General features: G+C 40.0%; 1 protein-coding gene across 6 annotated transcripts in view; it reads right to left on the reverse strand.

Moving 5' to 3' along the window:
• LOC106915326 (BAR/IMD domain-containing adapter protein 2-like) overlaps window positions 1-15,025 on the reverse strand; it is a 58,540-nt gene that overhangs the window by 21,059 nt on the left and 22,456 nt on the right. For all 6 annotated transcript variants that reach the window (XM_014982843.2, XM_088000902.1, XM_088000901.1 and 3 more), the window contains 3 exons: window positions 5,022-5,083; window positions 3,597-3,668; window positions 2,396-2,533 (listed from right to left, as the gene is read on the reverse strand). In XM_014982843.2, the coding sequence (XP_014838329.2) occupies window positions 2,396-2,533; window positions 3,597-3,668; window positions 5,022-5,083 (272 nt within the window). The remainder of the gene's footprint in view (window positions 1-2,395; window positions 2,534-3,596; window positions 3,669-5,021; window positions 5,084-15,025) is intronic.

The raw sequence follows: 15,025 nt of genomic DNA on the forward strand, positions 1-15,025 counted from the left end.
TCTCTTGGAAACAAGTTTTTCTCAAAAAAAAAAAAAAGGCAGCTGCAAGTCTTGTTGCTATGCAGCTAATTAAAAGTTGGACAGAGTGAAAATGCTTGAACTGTGGAGCTGATAGCCTCATATACGGGGTTTAAAGGAAAGGCTCATAAAAACCCCACATACACCGACTCCGTGTCTCGTTTTGCTCTTTCTAAAGGTCAGTTCAGTTCTGTTGCTACATGTTACAGCCAGGAACGGCTCTAAACAATCCTGATCCTTTAGTACACATTGTTCTCTATGTAGAGGACAAAACAGTTTGTAAGGGAAAGAAATGTTACATTATAAATATCTTCAGTCTTTTGTTGGAGGTGACGAACACAGACCGGCTCCGGTAGCTGAAATCTAAATTAGCGAGGCTTCACATTGTGGAAGTTCGCTTCCTCTCTCCCGCCACAAACAGAACCAAACCTCTGCAGAAAGAATCGAACTCTCCGACGAGACCAACAGCTTTCACACTCAATAAGCCACTGAAGCCCAGAGGGGCCGATGGACTTTAGGCCTAAACGTTTCCGCGCCGCAGCTCTTCGTACTGTAGCTCCAGCTATTGATTGATTCTTTTTTCTTTTTTTTTTTGGAAAAGCCACCAAGCCGACCCCTGCTTGCTCAACCAACCATCCACTGCAGAAACACTAACAATTAGACAGTAATTGCCACCCCTGCTGCTCCGACAGAGCAGCGTGACGCCACGTTTTCAGCCTCTGGAAGTGCTGAAGCTCTCTGCGGCGGGTCAGACATGACAATCTTCATCGTCTGCTGCAAATGTTGTAATTATTTGCGAGCTCTAAAATATAAAAATCCTACCTCCCTGTAATACTTTTAAAGAATGACGGAAAATCGTGGCTTTTTATATTCTCATGAATTTGCTACACAAAACAGGTCAGCCAGGATTCATGAATTATAGAGCTACAGGGAAAAACATTTGGATTTAGATTAAAGAAATGTCAGAATAATTAGCTGTAAAGAAACGGAGCCGTGACGCCGCCTGACATCTAACCGAGCTGCAGGTAAATTGTTTTGTTGCTCTGCGCAGACAGGCTGTCAGCAAATGAAGTCCCACATTCCCAGTTTCATTCCGGCTTTAATTATTTGTGTCGCACTCCACGCGTCGAGATCAGACGAGGCAGAAACGCACGACATGCTTCATCGAGGCCCAGCAACTGGAGCTGGAGAAATAAAAACGAGAACGTCCGACGCTTATCTCTAAAGGCAGGGAGGAAGCAATTAGTTTTACAGCTAAAAGTTTTGTGTTTATGTTATGGTTATAGACTAAACAAAACAAATGAACAAATGGCTTTGATGGAGTCAGTTCGCCTGCGTCTGTGCCAGCCGATGGGACGAATAAGAGGCTCATGACGGCAGCCTCTGGTGTGCAGGTTGTGTAATAAGAGCCGGCCCACCGTGTGTCACCACAACACCTCCAGACAGGAGCTCAGAGACGTGCACCGTGTAATCACACCTCCGCTCCAACAGCCACCGGAACATCAGCCAAACGCTCACCTTCCCCACTTACCCATCACACTCAGGAGAGCAGAAGGTAATGAATCAGAGAACCGAGAGACGGTAAATACTGCGAACCCTGGTCCTCAGAGGATTTCTCAGTTTCGCTAAACTTTTCTATGATGATTTAAATATTTAAAAAAATATTTTTTTTCTTTTGTTGTTGTTTTTAAAGGTTTTGTCACAGAAGGAAGCTTAAAAAAGCCCATCAGGAAGACAAAAATGCATTTCTAATAAAAGAGTTAAAGCTTGCTCTTGATCAAACAGTTTGCATGAATTCAACAAAAAAATCTGTGTTTGAAGTTGAGTGTAAGAGTGCTCTGGAAAAGCAAGATTTTACTAAGTATTTTTGGTTTCATTTCAAATTCAAACATTTTAGTACACTTGAAAAAACGAAAACTAACTAATAAGTAATTTTTTAGCAAAATATAGAACCTTGTTTTAAGTCAGGAAAGTTGATAAAAAGTACTAGTTCCACTAGAGGATTATCTGACTTATAACAAGTCATTTTTCTCACATTATAAGAGAAAAAAATCTCCTAATGGAAAAAAATCGATTTGATCAGTATTTCAGAATCATTGACAACAAGCTCATGTCTCCTAGGTTAGTTTTGTCTTATTTCAAGTGTGAAAAAATATTTGCACTAGAAACCCGACCAAAAATACGAGTTTGTGTTTCTGCAGTGTGTGAATAAAGGAGAAAGTTTCCTGTTGATGTCAACAGCTGATCTCCACTGAAGGACTGCCTGAAGCCTAGACTTGCATCAGCAGTGGTTCATGTGCTGCATCATGTTTGAGAGACACCACAGAGATGCCACACACACACGCACGCACACACACACACACACACACACACTGACCTGCATCTCCTTATCTCCATACTTGGAGGGGTGCTTGCTGCCCTGGCTCTTCCTGCGCAGCTTCTTCAGCTCCGCCTGGCATTTCTCCAGACTCTCCCCTTTGCTCTTGTGCTCCATCTGGTACTTCTTCAGCGCCGCCTGAGGGGGGCAGCACAAAGTCAGCAGGGGCGCAGCAGTGCATGCACAGAGGATAGATCAATCCAACATTAACAGTGTGTTTATTTCAGAGCGCTTGGCTCTACACCGTCTAAATGCTCTAATGAGGAAAAAAAAATTAAAGTCCTTAAATATTAATTTAAGATTGATGAGGGAAGAACTCTTAAATAGTTAACAGCAAGAAAATAATGTAAACCTAGAAATTCTAAAAAATATGTTTTATTGCAAATTCTTTTTTTTTTTCAGGTTTTGTATGTAGTGTATAAAGTGTCCAACCAGCAGCTTAAGAACATGCAAATAAGCTCCACAAACTGTATTTATTGGAATGAATCATGCAATTTCCTGTTGCAGAAGCTGAAGTAAGGCAAACCTCCTGTATATGTAGGAATAGCTGAAATAATCACTTCAGAGTCTGAGCAACATTAAAAGTAAAAACAGGTTTTTCCAAATATATAATCCCCTATCTCTTAGAAAGCAGTGATTTATGCATGATCCTGCCCACAAACTGTTAAAACAACTCTGTTTTCAGGCTACTGATAAAAATAACATTACTATTCTCATAAATTGTTGTTTTTTTAATAGTCAAAAATCCATATTTTCTCCCCAAATGTCTTCAGCTCCGAGTTACTTCTTTGATCTGTATCAACTTTGTTTCCAGAGAGTTTCCAAATGTTTCCGTCTATTGCTGATTACTGGAAGGTTGCAGCAGGTTTATCTGAACCCAGCAGCAGCATATCGATTGAATGTAGTGAAATACTGAGCCTAAAATAAGCAGCAACTGTGTTGTAAAACCTAAAACAAGCAAGTGAAGTCTGGCAGAAGATTTTTTTTACAAGAAGATGATCTTAAACCTCCCATCTGTCCATATTTTGTCACAAACCCAAAATAAACCCGGGTTTTGTTTCTCCGACAGCAGCAGCTTTGACTGAACAGAGGTCATTCGACGCCCTGTTTGTGCAGACGCACTGCCGCGGCCCACACCAGCTCCTTTGACCCCACATTTTGAATCGGCACAGTATGAGAAGAAGAAGAAAAGGAGCCTCACGTTCAGGTAGCGCGCGTCCAGCTCCACCTTCTTCTCCAGCTCTGTGAGGAGCTCGTTGTGGAAAGACTTCAACTGCAAAAAACACGAGCACAGAAACCTCAACAATAACCCCCACAAACACGAACTAACACCAGTCTCAAGCCGTTCCATGCGGAAACCGCAGAGGAGGTATTTTTAAAAGTGAGATGTCTGTTTCGGTGCTGAAGGAAACGACCGAAAGGGATGAGACTACGGTGGGAAAACGACACACCCAGAGGTTTACAGAGGGATGTCAATCTGCAGTTTCCGCACGAGCCACATGAACATCATCATGCAAAAGTATTCAGCTCTATGATTTTCCTAGGATTTTATGTGACAAACCCCCACAAAGGATTGTGTTCTTGTGAAGTGGAAGGAAAATGATACATGGCTTTCAAGAGTTTCAGAAATATCAAGAAAATGACTCATTTCTCAAAGATTTCCTAAGCTGGTGAAAAATCTACTTTAGATGACAAAAAACAAAGTAAGGCTAAGCTAACAGTTTGAAGTTGTTTAAAAGACTTGCAGATCAACCACAAATTTAATTTATTTGTTTCTTATATTAAGCTACACCACCTGCTGGCATAAATAAGAAACTGCATGTGGGAAAAGTCTACAGACTAGAGTCCTGCTGGAAGGTGAACGTCTGCTCCAACCTCAGTATTTGGCAGCCTCAGGATTTTAATGCATTTAGCTCCATCCATCTTCCCCGTAAACTCTGACCAGTCACTAGAGGGACAGCATGACGCTGCCACTACCATGCTTCCATCATAGGAATAATATAGGATTCAGATTTTAATTGGCATTAAAGAAAAAAAAACATGAAAACCATGAATAATTTTCTTCCCACTTGTTTGAATACTTTTACAAAGTAATGTAAGCCTCTGTGGGGATTCACATCATTATTAAAATAATAATAATAAATAATAATAATAATGGACTTCAGATGTAAGGTACTTTCTAAAGTTGTGAAAAGCAGCCTCTCAGGATAAAGCTGAGTCTGATTTGCCCACAACTGCATCTTTAACCAATTATCCAAAAGAATAGGAACATTTGCAAACAGACTTCAAAATAATTCCTGAATACATTTGTAGGCTGACTGTTTCTAACATCTCTGAATCAGCTGAATGTTCACTGGAAAAGTTCTCACATTTTGACAATTTTTTCTCCGATTTGGGTAAAGAACTGACATAAGGACCGTTTCACTCTGAACTCTTTGTGAATTGCATACAATCAGGACCAGTTCCCACATCCCACTGCAGCGGCGTCATCAGAAGCCGCTCGTCTCCCATTAAAAGGCTGATTTTCAGATTGTCAAACATTTCACGTCATTAAGCAAAAAGGCCACAATCTGTTTGGCTCCCAGTACCCAAGCTGATTTTAGCAACACCATCACCACATGCTCACCATCTCCTCAAGCTGGATCTGGATCTGTCTGTGCACTTCAGCCATCTGAAAGAGCACATCCCCTGCAGAGAGGAAAACAAAGAACAAAAGAGATGATTAACAAACAGAGGGAGGGGAAGGGAGAGAATAGTGTGATATTAAAAATTGTTCCAAACGCAGAAACACAGAGCGTGCAAAAAGAAACCCCGACAAGCAACAACAACAACCATGCAGCCAAACAGAACGCATGAGAGACGGGTGTCGATGGAGGTGGTGGAGGGCGAGCTGGAACGCCTGGAGTGACGGGCAGACAAAACTCAAAACAGAAACGGAAAGCAAAAGAAATATGTTGCACAGATGTACTTAATGACAAATCAAAGAGCTGATCGAGAAACCTGCTGAAAGTGTTCAAAACCAAGCTGCTACTTTATGAGTTGATCAATTCTATCATGAAAACAAAACAAAACCAAAAAAAGAAAACTCACAGAAACAAAACTTAAAAAGAAATCCTCAACGCTTTTAAATGTTGAGCTACAAGATAACGGGGGGGCAGGGAGAAACAACAAAAAGCAAAACCCCAGAAAGAATAATTAACATCTTTAAGAAAACAAAACAAGAAACTAAAACATGGTTCATGCAGCCATTGAGGTGCTTAAGATACCTACATGCTGCCTCTTCTGTATGTGCAACGCATTGTTTCAAAAACAAAAAAAAAGAAAGAAAAAGATCTAGTTTGAGCAAAATAACAGACCTGAAGAGACAGATCAAACTACCCTGAGAAAAAAAAACATGGGGCAAATGACAAGTTTTAAACACAGAGAAAAAAACACTTAGACACTCTGCTAATTTACACAGAAACCACATGCAGAGCTGCAGATCCAAACTCCACATCATACATAACTGCAAAATACAAAAATACTGACTTATTAGCCAAATACTTGCAATAATTTCAACGATTCTCTGGACAGAGGTGACACACCACATAGTTATTTGTTAAGTAAGATATCGTCTCAATCATCTACTAGGCTCTAAAACTTAACTTCATATTCAGTGCCTTGGAAACATTTTCATACTCCTTTAACTTTTCCACACCACAACTTTTAACTCTAGTGTCTTTTGGGGGGCAAGGGGGTGTTAATCTAATAGACCAACACAAAGCACGGTTTATCTGCAAAAAATATATTTTTAAATGTTTTTCTTTCTCACAAATAAACATCTGAAAATGTGGCATGTGTTTTTAAGACCAGATTCCTGCTGCCTCATGAGAACAGCATCCCTTCAGCATAATGCTGCCACCACCATGTCTAACCAAGAGGTTGTTTCATTACTAATTTATCAATTAGTTAAAGTTTATTTTGGTCTCTTATTTTATGGGTTCAGTGTGTCCCTTAAAAGGCTTGTGGGAAAATGCAAACTGGACATTTGACTTTCCTCTTTCCATCCAGAATTGGGAAATGCATGACTAATGATTCTCCTTACCTGTCAGTAATTTGATTACAATTAACACACAGGTGAGCTATTGTTACTAAATAAGTGACTTCATAGTTTGGATCTCCTTTGTGTTGGTTTCTCAAGTAAAATGTCAATGAAATGAACTGATGTTGGTTATTTAAAAACATAAAGTGGAAAAGTTAAAGAGGTGTGAATACTTTTCCATAGAACTGCATCCAACTGCACACTTTATTCCTGAACCCAGACGACTTATGTAGTTTTTAATAAAGATCACTTTATGGAGTGCAACAATAGAATCATGCTGCTACAATGCAGAGTGAAAATCTAGAAAATAAAACTAAAAATATACTTGAGGCCTGTACTTTATGAACTGATAATAACCTGGTGGACTTCCATGAAACTGTGACGGATTCTGTAAGGCAGCAGCGCCGCGGCATGGCAGTCCTATTTACTCTAAACGAGGCCGTCAACATATGTTAATGACTCTCATCTTTCTCCAGAGTAACGCACGGCGACAGCTTAATGCATGTCGCTTGGCTTTCCTCCTCCAGCTCTGCAGGGAGGTGAGCCAGCCAGCGGACCTGAAGACGCTGGACAGTCGGAGGGGACACAGAGTGGGCTGCCTGGACGGGATTAATGGGCTTAATGGAAGTGCTGCGGTCATGCAGATGAGACTCAGTTGCAGTAGAAGGGATTTAGTAAAGGCCAGAGCAGGAGGTGGACCGTTAGTTAAAACATATCTGCTTGTTCTGAAGTCCAGTTTAGACCAGATGATTTCTTCTACAGCATCCAACTTTATTAATGTGAACCTCTTCCTCCTTCTAGAGCTCAGCAGCAACTTTATTTCTCACCAGTGTAATTTCATGTTGCAATTAGGGCTGCAACTAACGATTATTGTCAATTATTTGGGCGATTAATCGGATACAAAAGTAGGCACTTCCTGCAGATTCTTTATTTAATCACTTAGTCTTTTTTATACAGTATCAAGAATACAAAAAATATACAAAAAAATAATTCAGTTCCTTTTTAAAATAAGAAAAACATTTTATTACCTAAAATGCAATAACTAAAATTCTTTTAGTGGACGATTGATCACTTGTAAATTGCCTATTTTTTGTATTAACCGGTTAATAATCTGATAGCGAAAGGTGCTTAATAAGATATTTGTTTTTTAGAGGTTAAATAATTCTGTCACTTGAGGAGTTCTGGGTAAAACAGTTGTTTTATTATTATTTTAAATGCAAAATGTATATATTCTTGTACAGTTTAGCCTAATTACTGCTCTGTTTTGAGTCTGTGTACTCCAGTTAATGATTAATCGATTACTAAATTAGTTGATTATCATTTCAGGCTTAACTTCAATGTTTAGGATATTCTGCTGATTTTTATTCTTTTATTGTTCAATGCCACTATTTTTAACCCCCTGCACAGAAAAACAGATGTAACAGACACATATGGTTATAAAATATATGCAGAAGACAGAAACACGAAGAAGTCGGTAGGAGTTTGTCACAGTACGACCTCTCATCCAATAGTCACCCTCCCCTCCTCCACCTTAAGAAAACACATCGACAGGCTGCGGACAGGGCACCGAGGCAGATAAATGCACCGATGTGCACTTCCAAACTCTGCTTTGGTTCTTGGAGGGCACCCAACACACACTCCCATCCCATCCATTAACAAACAGCCAGCGGCCATCGACAGGCTGCATGAGGCAGGCTGAACTTGAGCGGCTCGATCACACACACAATTACACTAATGTTGACTTCGGCCCGAGGAGGGAAAAGGATGCTGCATCGTATCCAAACGCGACCCGGAGAGACGGCTGCATGTTTGTGGTTTCTAATATATAGGCTAACCATAGTATAATAAAGGATGTATGAAAATGTCCATGCAAAGAGTAAAATATGCAACAAAAAAACTGTATGTTTTAATAATTATTATCTATTTTGAGAGAAACAAGCTGCCTGTTGGAACGTATGAGGCTTCTTTTGATTGATAGCTTTAATACTCAAATGTTATTTTAAAACAAAACTGAATTAAACCTTAAAAATATTTTTTTTAATATTTTATCTAGAGATACATCCTAACCTCAATAAGAAGACAAAATCCAGTCACTGGATTACCTGAGAAATCAGCCGGTGATCATCCAGACAGGAACCTAAAACTCTGATTTTTAGTTTTTCGATCAACCACACCCTGACATGGTGCGTCATGCGACATAGAGTGTCGCTATGGTTACCATAGCGACACTCCTTGGTGTGGATGGCATTTTACTGTAACAAATAAAGTTAATTAAAAAATAAAATAAAGTCAATTTAAAAAAAAAAAAAAAAAAAAGGTGTGGACGGAATTTCTGAAGCTTAAAATTAGGCTGTTCAGAATGTGAGGGATGAGGCACAAAACCTGGAAGAAGCTTTCAAAAAGGAAATTGCATTTCTACACAGGCAATTCTGCGGTCACCAAAAGAAAGCAAGATTTTCAGCAGGTTGAACACGAACAGCAACGTTGCTATGTGTTAATTTTTAGTTCTAGTTCTCCATCATAAAACATTCAAGTCCGGGAAACGTTAATGGCCTTCAGGAAATCTCAGATTTAGGGAACGGCTCTCTAAAGAATACACATATTATATACAAACCATTAGCAGCTAACGTTGCTAACTGCTAATACAAGAGTCTAAACAAGACAGTTAAAAAATAAACTAAATTATAACTTTGTTTTCATTTTAAAGTTCAACTCTACAGGCATGACAAATGAAGGGTGATTTTTAAATTTGTGAAAATTCAAAAATTACAGAACCAACATTACTTTCTGGAAATAAAGCCAGAGAGTCCCAAACTAAGTTAGAATAAAAACACTGGTCTCATAAAACCGATGCATGTTGGGACATTTTGACTTTGTCCTGCAAGCTTTCATCCTCTGGAAGATCTTCAAATTCTGGATGTTCTTGTTTTGTTGCCTCTACCTAATCCAAAAATCTCCCCACCTTGCGTTGTGAAATATGGGACTTCTATTCACCAGAAGTAAGCTGCTTATCGTTAATCAGAGCAGATCTCAACATCTGAGGCTTAAAGGGGACGTAAAGCACATTGTTGTCCACTCCCAGAGTGCACAGGTGGATCAGTTACAGGACACACAAAGACCGCTTTTGTTTGCAAATTGTTCACAAGACCCAACTAAAAACATTTTGGCTAGTTTTCAATTTTATGCTGGTATTTTGATTGGAAATAATTTTCCATCTATATTATTTATTGCCACATATAATAAAACAAGTCCTTTTACAAAACTAAACTTTCAAATCTTAAGAATTAAACCTGAAGTCTCTACTATTTGCACGTTGAGGATTTAGGCCTCTCTTATGTGCTTTTACAGGAGAAATCTTGAACCTTATCCACCAAACTCCATCCAGCTGGTGTTCTTCGGTTGTGTCCGTTTGCACAGATCAAACTGCAGGCAGGAAACAAGCCCATTATTCATCAGGCCTCACCCAAGGACAGCGCCAACATCTGGGTTTATTGCCCCATCTATTTGCCATGCTCAGCAGAGAGCCGGAGAGGGGGAGCAGTTAATGGCCGTGTGAAGGAGGGTAGGGTGTTTTATGCAGCGTGCGTCCCTACAGGGACTGTATTATAGGAGCCTGAGAGCAAACAAGCAGCTCTAATCCCCAGAAAGCTGCAGTGAGGGGAGTACAAGGTGCTGCAGGAAGATTTGCCCTCAAAGCCGCATGATTGACACCATTACCGTTGTGCTCATCTGGGCCTTTCATTTTGCTAAACCAAAACACCCTCCAGGGAATGGGCCCGATTCTCCTCAGACAAAACTCACAATGCAGAATTAGTGTTCAAACGTGAAGCACCTGACTGACTGTGAGGTCTTTGAACCGCTGCTTTATCAAAGTCTTGCAAATCTGATGCTGCGATCCAGTTACCTGGGAAGTGGGAAGTGGACTGGGTCTGACATCAGGCTGAGGTAACAGCGTTCTAGTTAAGAAGTCGGAATGTCAAAATGGCGACACCCGTAAACATTGTTCGCAGCAACTCTTAAATATATTGCTAAAGCTTTATTTTCCAAAAGAAAGCATCACTTTCAGTTTGGTTCAGTTTACAGTTCCAGGTGCTACATGCAATTAGTGGTGGGCGACTTTAAGTTTTACTTCTTATTAATATTTTGGGATGACGATAAGAACTATCTAGTACTTCTTTTTTTATATACCTATGACTGGCCCACCATCACAAATAATGATGTTGGAAAACATCATTATTTATTAAATCACATAACGAAGTGTGATTTGTGTCATTAAATGCACACACTAACTGCATTTAGTCATTTCTGTTCATGCAACAAACATTGGCGAAAATAGTAAAAATTACAATCCCGACAATACTGAGTTTTGGGAGATTTTCAACATCATTCAGTGGAATTTATTGAGACAACAACAAGTCAGAATTCTTCATTTATCACAATAAACGATACAATAAATGCCAACCCCTAAATGCAACATGGATTTTATACACACCATTAGGTGTGTATTGTAAAATAAAAATGTTTCCACCATAACTTACCACTATTTAAGCAAGGAGCGACCATAACGAATCACAGTCTACCTTTCAAGTTGTAACTGGGGGTAGTTGGAGTTGCTCCCAGTTTCCCATTGGGAAATCTGAATTCAGAAGGCGTTCTAGTTGAAATCAAAATTTCCCAGTTCTGAGTACAACTGGAACGCAGCATGAAGCTGTGAGGCTCTCAGTGAGTAAGCAACAGCGCCATCATGCTTCTTTTAAATGACTATTGACTGAAATGGAGTGTGTCATGTTATACATGGCTATGTGTTTGACAACTTTATGTCTCAAACTAATAAAAAGAAAAAGACTTTATGAAGGAATCAGGCCACAGCAGATCAATTAGACTGACGTGGTGAAGACATTACATGCTGGCTGATGCGGTGATGAATGAAGAGTGATTATCTGAGGCACAGGACACACGCTGGGAGCCGGGCACCGGGGTCAGCATGTGGAGAGTGACCGATATATAAAACCTGATAGCTTTTCACATTTTGACACATGGTCAATGCAATTCCTGGCACCCAACTCATCTTGTCTCACTACTAATTGTGCACCACAGTGGGAAAAATCGGTAAGTAAAGATTTTTTAAGCAGTGATCCATCAGTTGGTCTGTCCCTGTCATTATTCGTCTCTGTGGAGTTAGTTCTGAGCTGTAAAGTGGACAGAATCCCAGTCGTGATAGATCTCCTGTCTTCATCTCAGAACTAACTTCATGACAGACCAAGATCTGCAGCTGTGACTTAAGAAAACCCTAAAAACTGATTCAAAGGAGGTTTTCTGCACATATTTACCCACTTAGTGCATGTCCGCTAATTTATTTTTGCACAGCCTTCGTCTGGAGTTCGTGCACTTCACATCATTATCAGCATCATTAACTTACAGTTTGGTTCAAGAACAATGCGACACCTCAAGGTCCTTTCAGTCCGGCTCATTATTGAAGCCACATTACCAGCCCATTACCATTACTTGCTAAATCAAACACGCAAAGTCCCTCACTGGCGCCGGCCATTTCCGACCTGGCAATAAAGTCGCAAAGCTCGTAGCTGACCGGACGGCGGGGTTTAAACACGGAGGAATGAAACGGCGAGAACAGGTGAGGTGAGATGAAGGGATGGATGACGGGTGAGGCGGATCAGAGTCTGTGAGCTTTGTTGGCTTTCAGCTTTTGATTTCAGCGGAGACCGTCTGACAGCTGCTAATGAGCTGGGAACATATCGCTTTCCGTCTCGCCTTCCTCCATCTCCAGTGTCCATCCTCTCATTATGTGTCTCATTGCTCTTTCTGTTCCTCCAAGTCCCATGTAACCACCTGAGGTGACTCAAGGACAAGGACTTTCTAATGGCCCAAAGACCGACAGGGAAAGCTAAATTAGTGGTGTGGAGCTGCTCCGATGACATGCAGACAGACAAAAGATACTTCTGTCTCCATCACTCAGGGGCCACTAGGGTTTTAGTTATTAAACACCAATCTGTCGAGACAAATTTAAATACATAGGAGACTTCCATGAAGAAAAGGAAAAAAGAAAAGTCTGTCCATCCTTGGATCAAACCTGCTAACTCGCGATTGGTCAGTGCTATCAGACCTAAATTTGTATGCTGTAAAACTTCATGAAAAGGTGCCTGAATATTGAAAGAGGCAGACATATGTAAAATAAAAATAAAAAAATGCCTTTCAGAGTGTGTTCTTGTTGAAGTTCCTCCCATACACGCAGTAAACGCCGACAGAATTCAGTTTGGCCTCCGAGCTCTGGGGAAATTCAGCTCAGAAAAATTAGGGTCGGGTTGAGGTCACCGGTTCTCCCTCGTATTGCTCCAAATGAGATGTCAGGCGAGACGATGAAAGGACGACAGCAGCAGATAATGTAAAGAATCTCCCTCAGAACAGCTGGGTGACTCAACCCAACATAATTTCATGTTTTCTTTCCCGCATGCATGAAGCTTCACATTATTCCTTTCATCTCCGGTTGTGTTTACCTTTGCTTCAAAGAGCAAGTGCTCATATTTCTGTTGCTCACACCACGCACCGCAGCATGCGGTGATTAAACAACCTCTCCTCTCTCTCAAACTCAGATCGGAGAAGACGATGAAACGATGTCGACGGAGTAAAATATTCCTTATCCAACAGCACAGAAAGGGACACTATGTGCTGCATTTCAGATTAATATGGGCTGTAATAATGCCTTTGGCTGACATGCCCCTTTAAGTTAGGATGCAGTGAATTAATTAATAAACGTGATGAACCTCTACTCTTCTAATACGGAATAACTTTTAATTGATTTAATGGGCTCTAATCAGGGGCTGCGCTTTCCCCTGAGAAATGGGGGGTAAAAAAAGAGCAGGATTTCCTTAAATATGTAGAATAACTAATATTTAAACTCTCACTTATTTTCCAAAATGTTTGAGCATAGAGTTGTTTTTCTCCAGATTTTGTATGATTACAACTCAATTTACATTTAGGACAATGGATAAAAGGTCTTTGTTAGATGATTTTTTTACTTGATTTTTAAGTTTTTTTTCATTGACTACAATTTCTGTACATTCACAAACAAACCTTTCATAAATACTACCCATCTTGACAAAGATCTGCTTTTCTTTTAAGTGTTTAAAGTGAAAATAAAAGAATGGCTATATAAATAAATCATCCTGCCTAAAAGAGCATTGGACATGACAACTGAATAAAAGCCAGGTTTGAATTGCCACCACACAACATTTTCTAAAAACCAGTTAAGCTTTTATGCATTCCTTTACAAAGAAAAGACCTGATTAAAGTTTCATCACTCCCCTAAGCTGCATTTGAATAGCGGAGCCCATATTTGGTCAACAAGGGGAACCGGAATTGCAAGAGCTTCCTAGTTTTCCTCATCACCATGCCCATATATAGCGCACGGAAGACAGACATTGTCCTTTTCTGTCACGATGACATCACCGACGCACCATTTTTGGGCTGCAGATCGAGCGTCGTATTCCGTCTCTCGTCCATCGGAGCGGCTCCGGTCGAGGCGTTTTATGGAATCTATTTTTGGAAACGTGTGCAGAGTCGGCATGTTCTCCCAGGGCTGCGTGAGCTCCCACATCAATGCGGGGGTGTTTGCAGACACAGAGTGCAGTAGTGAAAGAGGAGCGAATGAGTGGGATAACACTCCACTCTTCAGCAGCGGAATAGCTCCTTTCTCTGCATAGTGTCTGGTGAAAGCAGAGCAGTTGGTCAAACTAGTGCAGAGTCGATCTGAAACAGAAGCATCACATCCTCTTCCTGTGCCAGTGAGGCATCAGTTCACTAAAGTAAAGAACAACTCCACTCCTGATAAACTAGCATCCCCCACTAAGGACGTACGAGTTTCTTCACCTTGAATCGAAAAGTGAACAAATTAATTTCTCTTCTTTATTTTAGTGTAGCATGCGAACTGTTTAATGGTAAACTTGGATAAAAGTGAGACTACTTTACTTCATTATTCAGCTTTTCTGTTTTCTCAACCGGTTAACATTTTTGAGAAATTTGGCTTCACCTTACCTACAATTTGTTTCTCACCATCTAAATGAAGCAGATAGATTTTTTTCTTTTACATTAATTTAGTTGGACTCACTGTAAATTAACGTGTTTTACAATCACAAGGTTGAAGATTAAATTTGTAATTTAATCCAACACACCTACAAAAACCATTTTAATCCATAAATACTATACTTTATTATTTAAACTGCTTATAGAAAATTACTATAGATGTTCAGAAATCAGCTGGTGACTGAACTGAATGATCAGTTTCAACTGGTGACCACCCGGTCTTAAGCGCAAAATATGATCCTTTTCCTGTGAATACGTCTCCATAAGCCTAATCAGGTCATGCTAAGAACAACCCTCTTTAGTGTGGAGGTTGATATTGAAGAATTAAAGACTCTTTTTTATTTGTCGCATCACAAGTCAAAGGAGGAACAAAAGTAGTAGAAAAAACTTTTCAAACATGAACTGTATGACCTACAGAGATAATCTGATCACTACAAGAAGCTAGACTTTGG

The sequence above is a fragment of the Poecilia mexicana genome, unplaced genomic scaffold, assembly GCF_051168715.1.
Source record: "Poecilia mexicana isolate PSO_F unplaced genomic scaffold, ASM5116871v1 scaffold_19, whole genome shotgun sequence".
Lineage (NCBI taxonomy): Eukaryota > Metazoa > Chordata > Actinopteri > Cyprinodontiformes > Poeciliidae > Poecilia > Poecilia mexicana.